Genomic DNA, 16,467 nt, shown 5'->3' with positions numbered 1-16,467 from the left:
CCCAATTTTTGCTTTAAGTTATTTTGTTATTTACATAATAATGTAGATAACCTAATAATTATCCTTATTGCTGTTTTAGAGGAGCGGTGCTTCAAAGGATAGTTGCAGATTTCTGTCAGAATCTGCAGATTATACAGTACAAATAAAATGTTCACGTTTCTCCAACGTTGTCTTCCCAACAGTTTCACTGACATCTACACTGGATGGCCAGGAAGCGTTCGCGATGTCTTATCGGGCGCTGATAATTGGCGTCTGTCTTGTGTCGGTGACGTAAAAGACGGATTTAATGCGACCTGACCATCAAACAGCAGTCGCTTTATAAAACATCGGATATGTATCGGATTCAGTACCACATACGAAAGTGACCCAGATCGGATTTGAAAATATCGGATTTGCGCCGTTCACACTGTCATAGGATGATCGGATATGGGTCGCATAGGGTCAGAAAAATCGGATTTGATGCGCTTTCGCCTGCAGTGTGAACGTAGCCTATGTGACGTCAGAAAGTGTAAGCCCCGCCCCCCGCCTGCACAGGGTTGGTCCAAAAATACTGCTATCTGTCACGACATTAGAACTACTTGCCTCATAGTATGCAGCTCCTGGCACAGCACTGTCAGCAATCCCAAAGGGTCTGTGTCTGTGGTCTCTGGGGATCAGACTATTGCATCTCACAAATGCACAATTATATTCGAACCTGAAGTTTTGAGGCCCAGTCGATGCCTTGGGCATTTTAATCTGTTCAGCCACTCCTGAGCACTTTTTGTGTTGTGTCAGGGTTCTGCTCAGGGAGGCCCATATAGCTTTTTTTGGAGTGGTACCATCCACATGAATACCAGAATTATTTCCTCAAAGTTCAACACAGTTAGTGTTATTTCTTTGAGTCTCTTTAATGCTGTGGCTAACAGGCATATAGCGTCGTAGCTTTGATCACGTTTTAGAGTACGACAGAGTCTGTGAAAAACCTTCATTCTGTTTTCTAAATTTTGTTCCTGTGTGAAGGAAGTGATGGTGTTTTGCTGCCTTTGCTATACCACTGACTACATCTTAGTGCCTTGTACTGTATGTAGTAACCCTCATTTAAACCTGCAAGGTTTATTTGTTGAGTAGGATGGTAAAATGGGGAGAGGCTAAACAGCCATAGTGTACCATGTTTTTGTTATTTAAAAAAAAATGTTGCTCACATGATCCTTTTACATTTGCATGATATCCAAAAGCAAATAATAATAGCATCATCGTTTTAGAAGATTAGGCCTTTCATATCCCAAACTAGGAGAAAAATGACTTCTTTTTTTGTCAGAAATGTGGCTTTCACGTGGTCTTAACTTAATAAATCGATGTAGAAAAAAAAAACACCCCATCACAGCCCTGTCATATCAGGGTTTTGTCATTTCATGTCGCGATGCTCTGTGTGCCAGAAACATGGTTTTCTGTTGTTTGTAATGTGATCTCGTCTTGTTAAAAACAAGAGGGAAAAAACACAATTAGAATGCATACTGTCAATATTTTTTAATAAATAATTTGTGTGTAACCAGTGTATGTAATATAGTTAAGCTTTACAGTTGCAACATATGCATATTAAATATGCATATTCAATGGTCCATTAACTGGACATGTCTTTTAAGGTGGTGTTAGTAGTTTTTAAAACATCTAAAAACCGCAGGTGGTCATGTCAAATATGGCAAACAGACATTGAGTAATGAGCTCTATTTCACAGAAAAAGTCAAGTAATGAACACAAAGTAGCATACCCCTTTCATGTTATGCTGAAAGCATAAAGGCACATATCAAAATATATTTCTTGCATGCCAGATTTGACAGCATTGCTTTGAGCTTTAATGCAAGAAGTGTTAAAACTTCTCACTGCTTACTTCTGCACACAAGTTATTCTAATGACTAGCATTCCTGAGTTTGAACTTTCAAGTCATTCATCTTAGTGGCTGTCCATGTTTTTCTTTTAAAGCTACTGTTTTTTAATTAAAATCCATTTTTGTTCATAAATCGTACATAACATATTCAGAGCAGGTACCAAGACTCTCCTGTTGGGGGTGCTCTAGTGCTGGTGCTTGTTTGATCGCCACTTAGTCCTGAGGCAATGAGACGAGTCTTCTAGCAATGCAATGTGTCACTGTGACCATCATAAAAAACGCTTCTACTTTTTATGTTTCCAGAGAAGTCAGACCCAAGTGTCAGGATATTTCCTGGGGCCTTTCGGCTTTCCAAAACGGTTTCCAAATCCTGCGGGTGATAAAAATGATGTTATAATGTATTATGTGATACTGAAATACATATGATTGGTTACAGTATATGTAGGCCTACCAAACTTGAACACTGAAAAAACACTGCATGGTTGAGATGACGCTCCAGGTTGAGTAGGAGGCATTGGAGGGGCAGTTTTTGCTAAGGATATGAGAATTTACAGATCTATTAGTTTAAGCTTTCTGATATCAGGACCATATCAAAGTTTTATCTTAGCATACTTACGTCTTTGTTTGTGTTTAAAAAATCTTAGACTCTAGGCAAAGGAAACAAAAACACAAATTAGAGCCGATATCCTTTCAAATATCCCTGAAACGTGCAACTATGTACTTGTATAGTTTACGTTTACCTTTGTTCTACTCATGGCCTTTTCGCTGTTTTTGTCTGATTTGTTTTCTGATTTCTCGTTGTTCAGGGAGGCTCTGCGGTTCACATCACAGTGTTCCGCTTGAGCTGATTAACACAGAAACAGAAAGAAAATGAAATAATTTGTGTTTGAAATTTCACCAAGCGCGACCTCTTAACACGATCTGCTTTTCACATCAAGAATAATCCCTATGTTGTGAAGTCTTATAGCAAAGCACTTGGTACACAGGTCTTCTAATAACAGTGTGTGTGAGAGAGGCTACTGTGTATTTTGTTTAATGCCTGAACCAACTCACCACTTCCTCCTTCAGCTACAAACACAGTAGGTGGAGCGATCGGCTGAACTACAGTTGGGGGCTCTGCAGTGGAAACACAATGATAAACTACACCCAGCACATAAAGAAGCATTTAGATTAATCATGAATAAAACAAGTAGCAATTTAAAAGTCAAGCTTTCATCACTTGTTTTATCATATCATGCCTCCCAGTGTACGCCAACATTTTCAAAGCAACAAACAAACTTTTGACACCATTTAAAATCATCAAACAGTATTTTTTATGTAACAGTAAGTAAAACAGTTTGGTCACTGGACTAAACCGATTAAAATCCAAACTTGTTATAGTCTATAGTTTCTGTTCCTAACTTTGAAACAGTCTTAATAAGAGCTCTGTGTATATGCAAAAGCCACACCTCCACTGCTCACTAGAAACCACAAAAAGCTTATGATTATGATCAAATATTGCTATTTATACCCTTTCAATGGAAAATCGCTTAATCTCACATCTAAAGAGGGGGGTATCATCAATCATTGAACTGAACAACCTACCTTGTCTTGAACTTTTAGGTCGAACACTCTGTGGGGAAGTGTTTAAAAACAAAAATGTTAAATGTCTTATGGAACTTATCATTTTAATCGCTGTTTTGCCTGTTTGCTGTCTTATTTAGAACAGCGTGTTCTATTGCCTTGGAGCTATTTTACCACCATTACCTTGCTCCTGCTCATGACAGCATCGTGGAAATTCTTGGGCTGAGAAGTGCCATCCCACTCAGATGATATACCCACCCTTGTTGAGGGGTGCGCTATTTCTAACGGTTGTGGGAAAATGGCGGTCGGCTCATGAACTAAACAAACAAAAAAACAAATAAAAAAAAAACAAACAAAACGCATAGACATCGAGTACTGCTGTTCAAATACACAGCTGTAGCTATCGCTGCTATAAGCAGGTGATGGTATACTCACTTTCTTCCGTGGCGAGGATGAAGGATTGTCGAGTTCTCTCTGGAAGGGGAGGTGTCAGACTGCGCTCGGCTGCACAATCAAATACAACCAACCGTAAACTTTTACATTTCTTATTAGGTAACAGTTACCTCATTCGCTGTTTTGCATGCAAGTGTTTTACTCTAAAACAAGACTTGAAGGCAAACATCAAAGCTAGATCGTACCTTTGGCAGGCTGTGGGGGAGATAGCGGCTCCACAGACGGAGAGTAAGTACAGTTTGAAGAAAGGTCAGGATCATTTACTGGTCCTACAGTACAAAAAAGCAATGCTATATAAATCATCGCAAAGCACATGTAGAAATATCCTGCTAATTGTGAGAATTTATGAAAATGTAAAATTTATTTTTTTTTATCGTTGTAGAATTTTATATAGGTATAGTTTATTACGCTGTTAATAATAAATCAAATCTTACCTGTGAAGGTCATTTTCACTTTTAGACTCTACAAGAAAGAAAAGTGACCCACGGTTATCTATATCTACATCTCAGAAATATTTCCAAAACAGTATACATTAATTTCAGTTTTATTTTAGATCATGAAATCTAACATTAACTGTCGCTAAATGACTACTTTAATTATAATGACCTTTTAAATATTTTTTTAACTCCTTTTTCTCTCCTTGCAAGCAAAAGTTTGTTCGCAGAACTAAAAGGAAGCGAAAGGGAAACTACACAACCACTAACCATGTACAAACACAACAGGGATAATACTCAGCAAGGCATTTATTCTTACTACATCTAAACAGTTACCGCTATTGTTTTGTAAGGGAAATGGTTTTGAAAACGGTAGTGAATCAACAACGTGAGTTATCACAAACCTTGACGTGTGTCATTGTGACATTTCTGGGTGTGACATTGCACCCACATGTTCTGGGATGCACATAATTACTAATAACTACTGTAAATGAGTAAAATGAATAACAGATACAAACTGATTCAAGACCCGATTCCAGAAAAGCAGTAAATGAAAACAGAAATTAAGATTAAGTAAATCTCATGAAGTCATATTTTATTTGCAACAGAACATAGAAAACATTTTAAATGTTTAAACTGAGAAATCGTCCCACTTTGGGAAAAACTATTAGCTCATTTTGAATTTGATTGTGGCAACATGTATAAATAAACTGGTAACCAGCAACACAAGGCAGGAAAAACAAGAGGTACTAAAAAAAACCACAGTAGACAATTGTACAAATAAGTCATCACTGTTGCTAAGATCACTTAGCAACAGTCAGTACCATGACTTGGAGGAAAAAGGAGCATCTTTTAGAGGCAGAATGAAAGATGGCAAGAGGCTCGCCAATCTGCAAACAACTGTATCTACAAGCACATTCATAATGTTGCTCAGTGTAAAATTGTATAAATATTTCATCATCAATAGCGTGCAAGGGACAAGGCTGAAAATCAACATTGGATGCCCTCAGGTGGCACTGCATTGAAAACATGAATGGTTTTGTTATGGAAATCGCTGCATGGACTTAGGAACACAAAAATCATAGTCTGTGAACACAGTTTACCACACCATGCACAAGTACTTGTTAAAACTCTATCATGCAAAGAATAAGATGCACACATGATCTAGAAAGGCCACCATCCTTTTAAACCAAAGCTCATTTAAAAGGCAATGTGGAAAACTGTTTGTAAATTTGAAATTCTTTCTGGAGAGCATGGATGCCGTTTCCTCTGAACTAAAGAGAAGTGGGACCACGTCGCTTGTTATCAGCGCTCGGTTCAAAAGCCTATGTCTCTGATGGTACAGGGGTGCATTATTGCCTATGTAATCGGCAGTTTGCACGTCTGCAAAGGCACCATCATGGCTGAAAGGTGCATGCAACCCCATCCCAACATTTTTGAGACATGTTGCTGCAATCAAATTCAAAATGAGCCAGTCTTTTTCTTCAAATGTTTGTCTTGATTTGTTTTCTGTTTTCTACTGTGAATAAATTATGTGATTCTGAGTTTTGCAGACCATTGCATTCTGTTCTTATTTGTACTTTACACAGTGTCCCAACCTTTTACGACTGTGTTTGTTGAAGCTGCAAAGCCTCGTGAGCGAGAAACCCAAAAACCAGTTATCAGTCTGGTGACTGAGAATAACCGCAGTCAAGAGTAAGAGCTATTATTTATTTTAAGCTCTGCATGTATTTCGAATAATATAAAAATTTGACAATGTCTATAAGTCTCAGGTTTGGTTAGAACGACCAGTTCCTTAATTTGCTGCAGCGCAACACTAGAGATAAGCGAGATAACCTCCTGCAACATGTTTTGTTTATAGATCACGATGACTAATACAAGAAAGCTGCTTAAGTAACCGGTAGATTGATTATATATTTAATGGACTGTTGATTCTTTCTTTTTCTGTTTCTCAGCATTACTGACACATTTTGCAGGAATTCTGTCTAGAGGATTCTTTCTTACCTTACTCCTCTCAAAAGATTTCCTCTCATTCTGAAATGTAGTGGCTCCAAGATTTGAGTTGCCAAACCATTCTGAAGACATTCCTATTACATTCAGGTTCACCGCTGGTGCGACTGCTGGTATGACCTCTAATTTCTGCTCCACGGGAGCTGAAAAGCCAAAATAAGCAATTTCATTAATCAATTGTCTTTTTATGAAAACTGAAATGCCTGAAAAAGCTTTTTCATTTTTTAAAATTACTGTTTCATCATTGAGATTTCTGAAATTATAAAGTTACCCTGATCAATAGCCAGCTCAAAAGATTCAGGGGTTCTTTCTGGAAGTGGGGGTGCAGGTGAGGGGGGACTGCCTGGAAGTAAGGAAAAGTATCATAGTGTATCAATAATAGTGCACTTGCTGAATAACATGATTGCAATATGAAGGATTTTGATCAAATAAGATCTTATTGCAAGTGATCAGTAAACGGTTGATGCATTGGAAACTGTGTGTAATATGTTGCAGACATCTACATACTTAATAGGCTCATTTTATTTTCCAGTTACGTGTTCTTACCACTAATTTCTGTAAGTGCATCAGCAGCAGCATCGTGTGGAATAACTAATAACCTTTCAAAAGGGTTAGATACCTCTGAAAGACAAAATTGCAACAGGTTGCATAATTTAAGTAAGCATCCCTTAAGCTAACAGCTCATATTCCAGATGTATGTTCACTATGGGCCCTAACCTGTATCCACAGCCAGCATGTAGGATTCTGGGGTTCGTTCAGGTAGTGGAGGAGGGTCTTCTCCAGAAGTACAGACTTCACCGGTGTCTGCAAAAACAGAAAAATCAGCTGCTATTTGTTGCTCATCGTGAAACTAACACATGCACAGGCACTAGCACTGACCTGAAGCAGGTGAGTTGGCCTCCAGAGTGTGGTCATTCAAAAATAATGAGGGTGCACTGAAAAGAGGGCTAAATGTCCATTCTGTGGTCTCCTCAGCAGCACCCGTGTGTCCCCCATCTGATGACGGAGAACTCAAACCAGTGTCAAAGTAGGGGTCCTCCACCATTGAACAAATGGCTGCTGCTAGATCTGGTGAGGGCTGACGGATCAGTGACGGTACACTATCACTCTCTGCAACCAATTCTTCTTCTGCTGAAGGAATTCTCTGATTTGCATGCACCATCCAGGGTACTTCATTCAGGTCCTGGGGAATTGACTCAGGAGAGGTCTGGAACAGAGGCCATTGTTGCTGGTCTGTGTGCATGTCCTTGGCGTTCAAGAAAAGTAGGTTTTCTGAAGAAGCCAAAGGACTGTTGTACTGTGGTAGGAAGGCCCGTTCCTCGTCAAGCAGATGCTGAAATTGTGGCAGAAAACCAGACTCCTCACCTGGGATTAAGATCTCAGAGACCTTTAAGAGGAGTATGAGTTGCATCAAGAATAGATTATTGATTATAATTTGCATGTAAATTCAGTATGCTTGTAAAATACGAATGTTCTCAGCTCCGTTTAATATTTTGCTTAACAGTCAATAAAAGAAGTGTACAGCAGCAGTTTCAACAGAGGTGTCACTGCCTTCTTAGTTAATTTTCAAATCTGCCAGTTTGATGATTTTCCACTTTGATCATGTGACTAGATTCTATTTTAATGTTGCTGAAACCACAAGAAAGCCTGCCACATCTACTGTTTCTGTTTTACAGATTCAGATGGCTGTGCGTTTCGGTATGCGTTGATGAAGCACACAACCAAAACCATGTCGTCTCTGCTTCTAGCTAGTCTCTGTCTAAGCTCACTAACAATAATAAATCTCTGGTTACTTACCTCGTTTTGGAAAGTCTGTTCATCTACAGACTGCAAATATCTCTGAAATAGTAACTTGATGGTTCTGTAGACAAGGTCATATTGTTCCTGAGATTAAACAACAAGAATTTGTTCTGTTAGGTAGCATAACTTTGGGGCACGATTCACGAAACAAAACTGACATTAACTGGCATTACTGTTATATAAATTGCTTGAAATTTGTTTCTGTTGATTGGAAGACTTGTTAGATGTGATGGTTTGCATTATATTAAAAAAAACATCAGGTACCTTGGTTTGAACTAAAGATGGCCTCTGGGTTCTCATGCTTTGAACTAAATTGTAGATGCTGAAATCTGAAGTGATCATCTATAAACGAGCACACAAAAGTAATGGAAAGGTTGGCAATTTTACAGTTAAACGCATCTGTCGTACAAAATGTACAGCAAGGCAGAGAAGAACAGCTAACCTGTTTCTTTAGGAGGTTCCAGGTATAATCAATGACGCACAAGGCTCCTGTTCTACCACAGCCAGCACTGCAAATACACAACAGAAAAACGTCACATTTTTCAGACATTTGCAGTATAACTGCCCATATGCTTCTTCAACTATGCTATACTTGCCCTACATATAAGTAGCATAGCTGAAGAAGGCATTAGGTACGATGGTACATCTAATGGCTAAACCACAACCACTGCAGCAATGTCTGTAACTATTCACAGCTTACGGCTCCCCTCGTCAGCTGAATTAAGTACAAAGCTCTTTCTCAGGACAAGAAAACCAATGAAAACTGGCGCAATAAAAAAAATAAAACTTTAATAATAGTTTTAGCAACCATGTTGTGGTGACCTGTCACAGATGTGGGGTGGCTTCGTGACATGTAGGTTGGGTTATATCTGCTACAACCTCAACAGTACATGGCTGACTCATCATGAGGAGTGTCATGGTTTCACATGTTAATAGTTTCTGAACAGTTTAGTTAAGCATAAGCATATAAAAAATATAATATGTATTTATGTAAAAAACAAAAAAAAACAAAAACAATCAGTATGTGACAAATCTATACTTGTTTGTGTTTCCTCAGAGGGAAAGTATGATGCAGAACTGGAAACAAAATGATACAAACTTTCTACACAACTGACAAGCTCACACAGGTGCAATCCCACATGCCCCAAGGTTTTCTATTTGGACTTATCTAAGTCACAAGCTCTTGCTTTAGCCATAGTGTAAGTGCTGGAAAATTTTAGGGGGAAATGTCTACATATATACTTTACAACCCAGTGGGGTTTTGGCCAACCACCTACAAACATTTCCTGTTAAAAGAATAGCGTCTAACCTCGAAGCCATATTGCTGGGGACCTGTACACGTTGCCCACAAGCAGTACAAACTCGATCACAACCAAAAGCACAGTTCTCCTTTGATCTGCTTTTTTTCTTTAACATGTTAGAAAGGAGCGATGGCATTTCATACAGTGTGGTAGTTTCTGCTCGTGCGTGTACTGATCAGATAACAAAGCGATGTTCAGAAATATAAGTAAAGAATAAAAGAGTGACAACAACCTCAAACAAAAACAAAAAACAACGTACAAGAATAAAAGAGTCACGTTTTCATTTACCTGAAATATTTTTTTCACGTGTAGTTTCATTTTTAGTTGAAATCAATTGAATTATTTCTTGAATCCAGTTAAAAGAAATACTTTGAAATACTTGAGAGAAGACCAACACCATATTCTGATTTCTTTGCATTAAAAAGCAACGCAATCTAATTTACATTATATTTAGAAAATCAATCGCTACAAAAATTGACCCCAAGCTGGTGATTCAAGTTGTCCTGAGTGACAGGATGTGAAATTTAAGCATGTGAAACCAACAGTGACAAAAGCCTCCTTTCAGTTGGACCGGTGCACCTTTTACTTTAAAGGTTGAGCTGTGTACATTCTGATTCATTTCTGGTTTCGCTAAACAGCATCAAGAACATTTTTCTTAAGAACGATGAACAGAGCTTCCAACAATATAAGCATTACCTATTAAAAAATAAAGATCAGCTTTGCAGCTCATTTTTGAGCAAGACAATCCACTTCACTCATATGTTAACAGGATGTATATTTTGCCTTAACACCTAACTCCAGCCATGCAGTAAGTTCAAGTTCTATTCAAATGCCTGACCTGCAGTGGATGCAAATAGGGACGTCATCATGGGCTTGATAAGAGCGCATCTCATGCAACATGTCCAGAATGGGAGGGATGGAGTCCGGTACTCCGTGATCTGGCCAGTTGACATAGTGCAACTGTTTCAAGGTTCGGGAACTCTGAAAAAAATTCAAAGTATTGTACACATTTAGAATGCAAGCGTCTTTTTAGAGCACATTAAACTTCATAGTTATATTTTGGGGTTCAAACCCAACTGTCAAATACAACCACAAAAGTTAGGCAGGCTATAAACAGTGCTTACATTGTGATAGGTCAACCTTAGGGTCCTGGTCAGATAGTCTCCTTTGCTTTCTTCAGAGTCCTGCACAAAAAGTTTTTCTTTAACCTAAATTCTTGATCTTGCTGCTTACAAAATTATGGTAAAACAATGTAAGACTTTAAAAAAGTATAATTAGGTATAGTGTATGTGCATGGCATACAGTACTGGTCAGTTTACAGAGATTCATCATGGGTGTGAACGGTAATTTGGGGCTTATTTGGGATTTTCACTAATCTCCACAGGCTCAAATTTATACATAAAAAGTCAAAAAATCCTTTAGCATAAAAAGAATTGGATTGACAGCACTGGTTGGCTTGAACAATGCTCAGAACAATGCGAAGGTACAGTGAAAATCTATGGAGACCTGTAGATTTACAGAAAATGGGAAAGTCTTTTTTAAAATTGTAACGAACCGAGTTTTACGTCGCCATGGACTGAGAGGCTGCTCACCAAGAAAAAAGCCCTGCTCTAAAATTGACCCCTTAAATCTCAAGTAAAATTTACAGGTGCCCAAATAAACAAGCCAAAGGCCTTTGGCTTAGAAGTTTTATGGTCAGACAAGACAAAGGTTAAGCCATTTGGCCACAATGACAAAAGCTGAGGTTTTTTAAATTTAATGATATCTAATTTGTGGAGTGTGGTTATAAGCTATGCTAAGAAACCAACCAATTTAAATCAACTCTACCAACTCTGTCAAGAAGAGTGGTCAAATATCCAACCAGAGTTATGCCAAGCTACAAAAAGCAAAGCAAATCTGGGTGAGGCGCGACTTGCTAAGGGACATTTAACCAAATATTAGTTGTATGTATTTGAGACCGTATGAATAATGTTGACCCTGTGTGGATTAGAGAAAATCCAATGTTGAGCAGCCAGTTTTTGTTTTGTAAAGTAGTTAAATATATTCAGTATAGCAAATACTATAGTATATATTCAGTATAAGTTTTTGCATCAGATCCATTAACCTATTCATCTTGAAAATATGAATAGAGAACAAAAAGTACTCACACAGTAAACTTTAAAAGGCTCACAAACGAACGGCTCCTCGTGTTTCTGTGGCCAGTAAACCTCACACTTTTTCTAAACAAAAAAAAATCAATCATACAAGTGTAACAAAAGTACTTTCAATTTAAACAATACATCAAACGATAATAGTTAACAAACTGACACCAGGCTGGTGTATAAACATACAAATATAGAGAAAATTCTGTATGGTGAGAAAGAAAGTGGAAAGCAGAGAGAAGTTTACCTTTCCCATCTCAAACTCCCGACAGGCCATCACGACAACCTAGAATCATGAAGATGTGTAAAAAAAAAAAAAAAATCATAGATCTAAAAATAAATAAATAAAACATTTTTAAAAGATATGTGAACTGGGATGGGGATCTGTATTTCAGCTACTCTGGCCAAAGTCACAGCTCTTTTAATCTTAATTTAATTTTCAACTGAAGAAATGAAGCAAGTTGTGCTATCTTAAATGCACCTTGTGGTGTAGACCTTACCTCTATCTTGTATTCCCAAAGCATCCTCAAGAAGTCCACTACTGTGTGGGGCAGAGGACCCTGAGTAGCAATGTAAGCCCTGGAGTTTGATACTCCCTGCACACAAAACACAGTAGTTACATTTGCACAAACCATATTTCAGTCGGGACCCCCGTGGCCAAAAGAAACCTGTTATCTCTAATGCAGCAACTATTTGGCAGCATATACCTCCCTAGCCTTCCACTCACAGATATTGGCAGAGAGAGCAGCAGCAAGACTCTGGCTCAGAATGTAGCAGAGATCAGTGCAACCACAGATAATGTTAAAAAGCTTCGAACAGCATAAAAAAGAGAAGCTGGGGTACAGTTGGTTTGTAAAGTGGCCAATCCACTGTGGCCAGGCTAAAGCAGCCTAAATAGTGCACTTATGACGTTTGTCAATTAAATGTGTAGAAGCTGAGCCATCAGTGGATATAAGCTAAAAGGGACCTTGTTCTTTACCTTGAGGAAACTGGCGTTGATGTAGTCTGTGTCATTTTTTGATGTGACAAGAGTAAGCTTTACTCTGGTGTGGTCAACTACAAAAAGAAAAATATGTAGTTATGAATGTTGGAAAACCTAAAAAGATTCAGAGTGTGCTTTACGTTCTCACCTTGTGGCAAAAGAAATGAACAGAATTAGAATAAAATAAAGATGAAAATATAATAAAATATGTTAATGTCTGTAAGCTTTTCCTAGGATCTAGTCTACCTTGTCTAATTTAAATAAATATAAGAAACTTAAGTAGATATGTTGATCAAATTTAATTTACAATATTGACTAAATGGAGCATTACATACTGTTTATATGGTTTTTTTTGGTCACTGGCACAACACTATAGGTAATCTAGAAGTATTCCTTTACAGTGTTAATGCAGAAAACTGTAAAACTGTTGTATTTTTATACATTTAAACACGCTTACAGGGCAGAATGTCCTTGTATCGGTTCTTCTTGATGTTTTCCTGCTTTTCTGCTGTTTTGCTAGGATACGTCTTGTCCGTTCGGTACTTTGTTGACTGACTTTTCAACCTCTGAAAAACACAAAAAGAAATGTAAATGCGTTGCATTCATAAAGACTTTTCATCATAGTTCCTAGGCGCTATCTAAATGCCAAAGAGCTATTTTTGTCATGTTTTGCTGATGTGTCATACTGAAACAACCTCCAAGCTTATATTGAGATACGGGTATCATGTAAATGCATCTAAATTTTATTTAATTAGCCAAAACAGCAGATGGGTAATATGAGTTTCATGGTAGTGTTTCCTGTGCATTTACTGGAAAAGCTTGTTTTTCATAGTGCAGATGCTTTAAGGTCATTAGCAACTGATACAGGAGAGTGAATAAAAAGTGGGCATGTAACCAGCAAATTACATGTGACCAATGGCACATTGTCACATGTGGTCAGTTTTTATGTGATTCAGCCTCAGACGAAGAATCTGTGACTCATTCGAGCTCAAACTGACATGATGGCTGACAAACTGAGAGGACCTCGATTCTAAATCACCTAAGCGGAAGCTCGGACTCTCAAGTTAAACTCATGTTTGTGCTTGCAGGACTTGTTGAGACATTGGTCTTTTTGTTCTGAGGCCAGTTGAGGCAGATCTAAAAGAGTCTGCTAAAGGACTTGAAATACATCTGCACTTCTCTAACACTACAAAGTGCTTTTTGTCCTCAGAGGAAGTGATGCAATGGACTCTTTCCTCTGGAGTGGTTGTGGTGGCAGCAGTATGACAGCAGAGGGGCAGCATGTGAAGCACACAGCGCTGTCTTCAGGCACCACCATGTCACTCATCACCATGGCAGCAGCCCACAGATGATGTCACCCTGGGGTTAACACTTCTCAGGCACAATTTAGTATGTTTGCGTGAGTGTGTTTCTCTGTGTGTGTGTGTGTGTGTGCGTGGTTGTTGTTGCTGCTAGTCGTCAGTCGTGTTACAGGACTTTTGCTTACACTTCTTCCTTGTTGTGCCTTTAGTGACAAGCATCAATACAAAGAGGAAGAATGAAAATGGCGTTGGAACCCTCTGAAAAATACCAGTGTGGTACTTCCCTCAGTGTGATGTCTTTTGTAAAAAACCTAAAAATCGGGAAGACTAAGAACTTTCAGTTTCGCCGTGCTTACTGTCAATATAAAAATACACCTTTTTTTAGCGTGTGAATGTGAAAACCCATCGAGAAATACAGCATGTCTTCTGGGCTGAGAATTTTTAGCTGTACTTAAACAAGAGGAACATTACTGTTAACTCACCACAAACTCCCCAGCAATGCCGTTAGGTGTCTCCTCAGCCGCAGCCTCCTGTCTTTCCAGGTCATCCAGGAAGCTTCTCAGAATCCTGACCTGCTGGTCCATAGCTGGATCTTCACTGTGTGGGATAGGGCAGTTTTCATAGGCATTTCATGGCACAAAGGTCCTTGTCCACAGGTCATGGATAGGCTTGCTAAGCTTGGGGACAGGACTGAGGCTGTTACGTTGCTCCGCTACAGAGCACTTCTGTATTGTAGCTCTCACATGAAGGAACTGGTGTAAGGGAACTTCTAAACTGTCTTACAGAATGTAAGAGGAAGCTAACAGGTTCTGTGGTCAGATTAAAAATATTGCCGCGCCCCCTGTGGGTTTCTCTCACAGGGTCCTAAAGTCACCCGGGTGTTCTATTGCATAAATATGTAGCAAAGGGGATGGTAGGGGAAAACAAACATATATTTATGCACATAAACAGTCAAAACAGGTGATCTTAATCAAAAGCAGTCTAGTCAGTTGTACAATATTTTAAATACACAAGCCAAGTGGAGGAGAAACGCATGTAGGGATAGAGCCTAAGGCAGAAGAAAGAGGGAGCGCAAGTGTCAAAGATAATCACCCTTAGTTGCTCAGCAGTAATCCACTCAGAGCTTTGGGAAGTCTTCATGTACCTACCTTACTGTACAGCAGACATTTTTGTAATTGAAGTGAGACAGGATGATAAAAAAAAAATCTTGTGAATCTCAGCTAGCACAAATTCATGCAATTTGTTTAGTGGTTAAGCAACAATACTTTTAAATTCACAATGTGTGCATAAAAAGAGTAGTGGGAGGAGCTATGTTTTCAGGAACCACGGGCAATAACTCACCCGTTAAAGACTTCCCTTTCTTAAATATACATAAAAGCTCAGCGTTGAAAAGAGTGTGGCTTAAAAAATACAAATGAAAAAATGCATTACTTACCAAAGTGCTCCCGGGCGTGGATGTTGCCTCTCTTGTCAGTCAACCTTCAACTAATGCTTTTGTCCGGGGTGGCATCATGAAGAAGTTCTGACAGGACATTGCTACATTTAGCAGGTGCTGAGCGCCACATCAGTCGAATAGTGACCTCTAGTGGCTTTGTAGTAAACTAATGGAGACATTCTGACACTCAACTGAATGTTACATTAGTCACCGGTTTACAGTATATATCGGGAAAATATAACTGGATAATATCAAAGCATCCAAGACAGACTAGCGAATAACAAAAGGTTAAAGGAAGATTTTTGCCATGTTTTTTCCAGTCATAAAGAATCAAGCATCTGCTGTGCAAATGTATTTCATGCTGCTCGTAATAATCAACAGCAGTGTCCGATAAACTATGATTAACTAGATTAAAGAAATGGAAATTTCTTACCTGGTAAAGTGAAGTGCAGCTCTTATGTGGGGAGGGTTCCCACTCTTTCATTTCTGTGTCACTAGTTAGTATTGCTGCATGTTACACTCGTGTTCAAGGCCTAGCATAGACGCAAAAGCATTTCTGTAACCCACAACGCACCTACAGGAAGCTAAGATCACCACAGTCCACCTCTACAGTTTCCTGATTGTCGAGTTGATTCCAAACCTGACATCAGTATGAAGATATTTTACCTCGTTTTGCTTTTTCAAGGTGAGTGAACTATAATTTAAACCTTCTATGAAAGAACTTACTAAGCTAAATCCTTTCAGCACCTTAATCATCATTGTTTATTCTCTCTCTCCCAGGCTCTATTTTTGTAATTTTTTCCACTTCCGTTCTTTGTGACTTTAAACTGTAAAATCACAGCTTATTCTAGCATCATAGATAAAAACTCTGATTTCATATCAATATTTTTCAGTCACAGTAAACTTACTATTTCATATATAAATCCGTCATAATTTTTTTGTTATGTGAAAAATAAATGCCTCTTCACTTTCATATCCTGAAATTCTTTAAGATTTAAAATTATAATTAAAACATACAAGCCTATAAAAATTCCTGAATGTACTCCTTATTGAAATATTTATTTACGAAGAAAAACATGTTTAAATTAACATGTTTTTTTCTTTAAACCTTAAATTCAATTAACACGTTAACTATTTTTTGGGAAACATTTTTCGTGAAAGGTGGAATAGAAACATATATATA

General features: G+C 38.3%; 1 protein-coding gene across 3 annotated transcripts; it reads right to left on the bottom strand.

Annotated features, from left to right (window-relative positions):
• Window positions 1-1,495: 1,495 nt before the first annotated feature.
• ptpn22 (protein tyrosine phosphatase non-receptor type 22) lies at window positions 1,496-16,046 on the bottom strand. Of its 3 annotated transcripts, none has more exons than XM_005749019.2 (28): window positions 15,718-16,046; window positions 15,285-15,371; window positions 14,332-14,446; window positions 13,006-13,114; window positions 12,546-12,622; window positions 12,067-12,162; window positions 11,814-11,852; window positions 11,573-11,644; window positions 10,550-10,609; window positions 10,264-10,406; window positions 8,567-8,633; window positions 8,389-8,466; window positions 8,122-8,208; window positions 7,204-7,711; window positions 7,042-7,128; window positions 6,871-6,945; window positions 6,596-6,667; window positions 6,319-6,467; window positions 4,315-4,342; window positions 4,066-4,149; window positions 3,863-3,931; window positions 3,611-3,744; window positions 3,449-3,476; window positions 2,918-3,004; window positions 2,605-2,708; window positions 2,481-2,511; window positions 2,316-2,396; window positions 1,496-2,234 (listed from the first exon to the last, which is right to left on the bottom strand). In XM_005749019.2, the coding sequence occupies exons 3-28, from the start codon at window positions 14,431-14,433 to the stop codon at window positions 2,173-2,175; spliced, it is 2,529 nt and encodes an 842-aa protein (XP_005749076.1). In that variant the 5' UTR covers window positions 14,434-14,446; window positions 15,285-15,371; window positions 15,718-16,046; the 3' UTR covers window positions 1,496-2,172. The 3 variants fall into 3 exon arrangements, with proteins under 3 accessions (XP_005749076.1, XP_005749078.1, XP_013770336.1); XM_005749021.2 differs by having other exon boundaries at window positions 2,918-2,980; XM_013914882.1 differs by lacking the exons at window positions 15,285-15,371; window positions 15,718-16,046 and adding an exon at window positions 14,942-14,965.
• Window positions 16,047-16,467: the final 421 nt, after the last annotated feature.

This window comes from Pundamilia nyererei, unplaced genomic scaffold, assembly GCF_000239375.1.
Source record: "Pundamilia nyererei isolate P.nyererei 1_Seehausen unplaced genomic scaffold, PunNye1.0 scaffold00235, whole genome shotgun sequence".
Lineage (NCBI taxonomy): Eukaryota > Metazoa > Chordata > Actinopteri > Cichliformes > Cichlidae > Pundamilia > Pundamilia nyererei.
The sequence above is the reverse complement of the archived record's forward strand: the minus strand, read 5'-3'. Positions and strand labels throughout refer to the sequence as shown.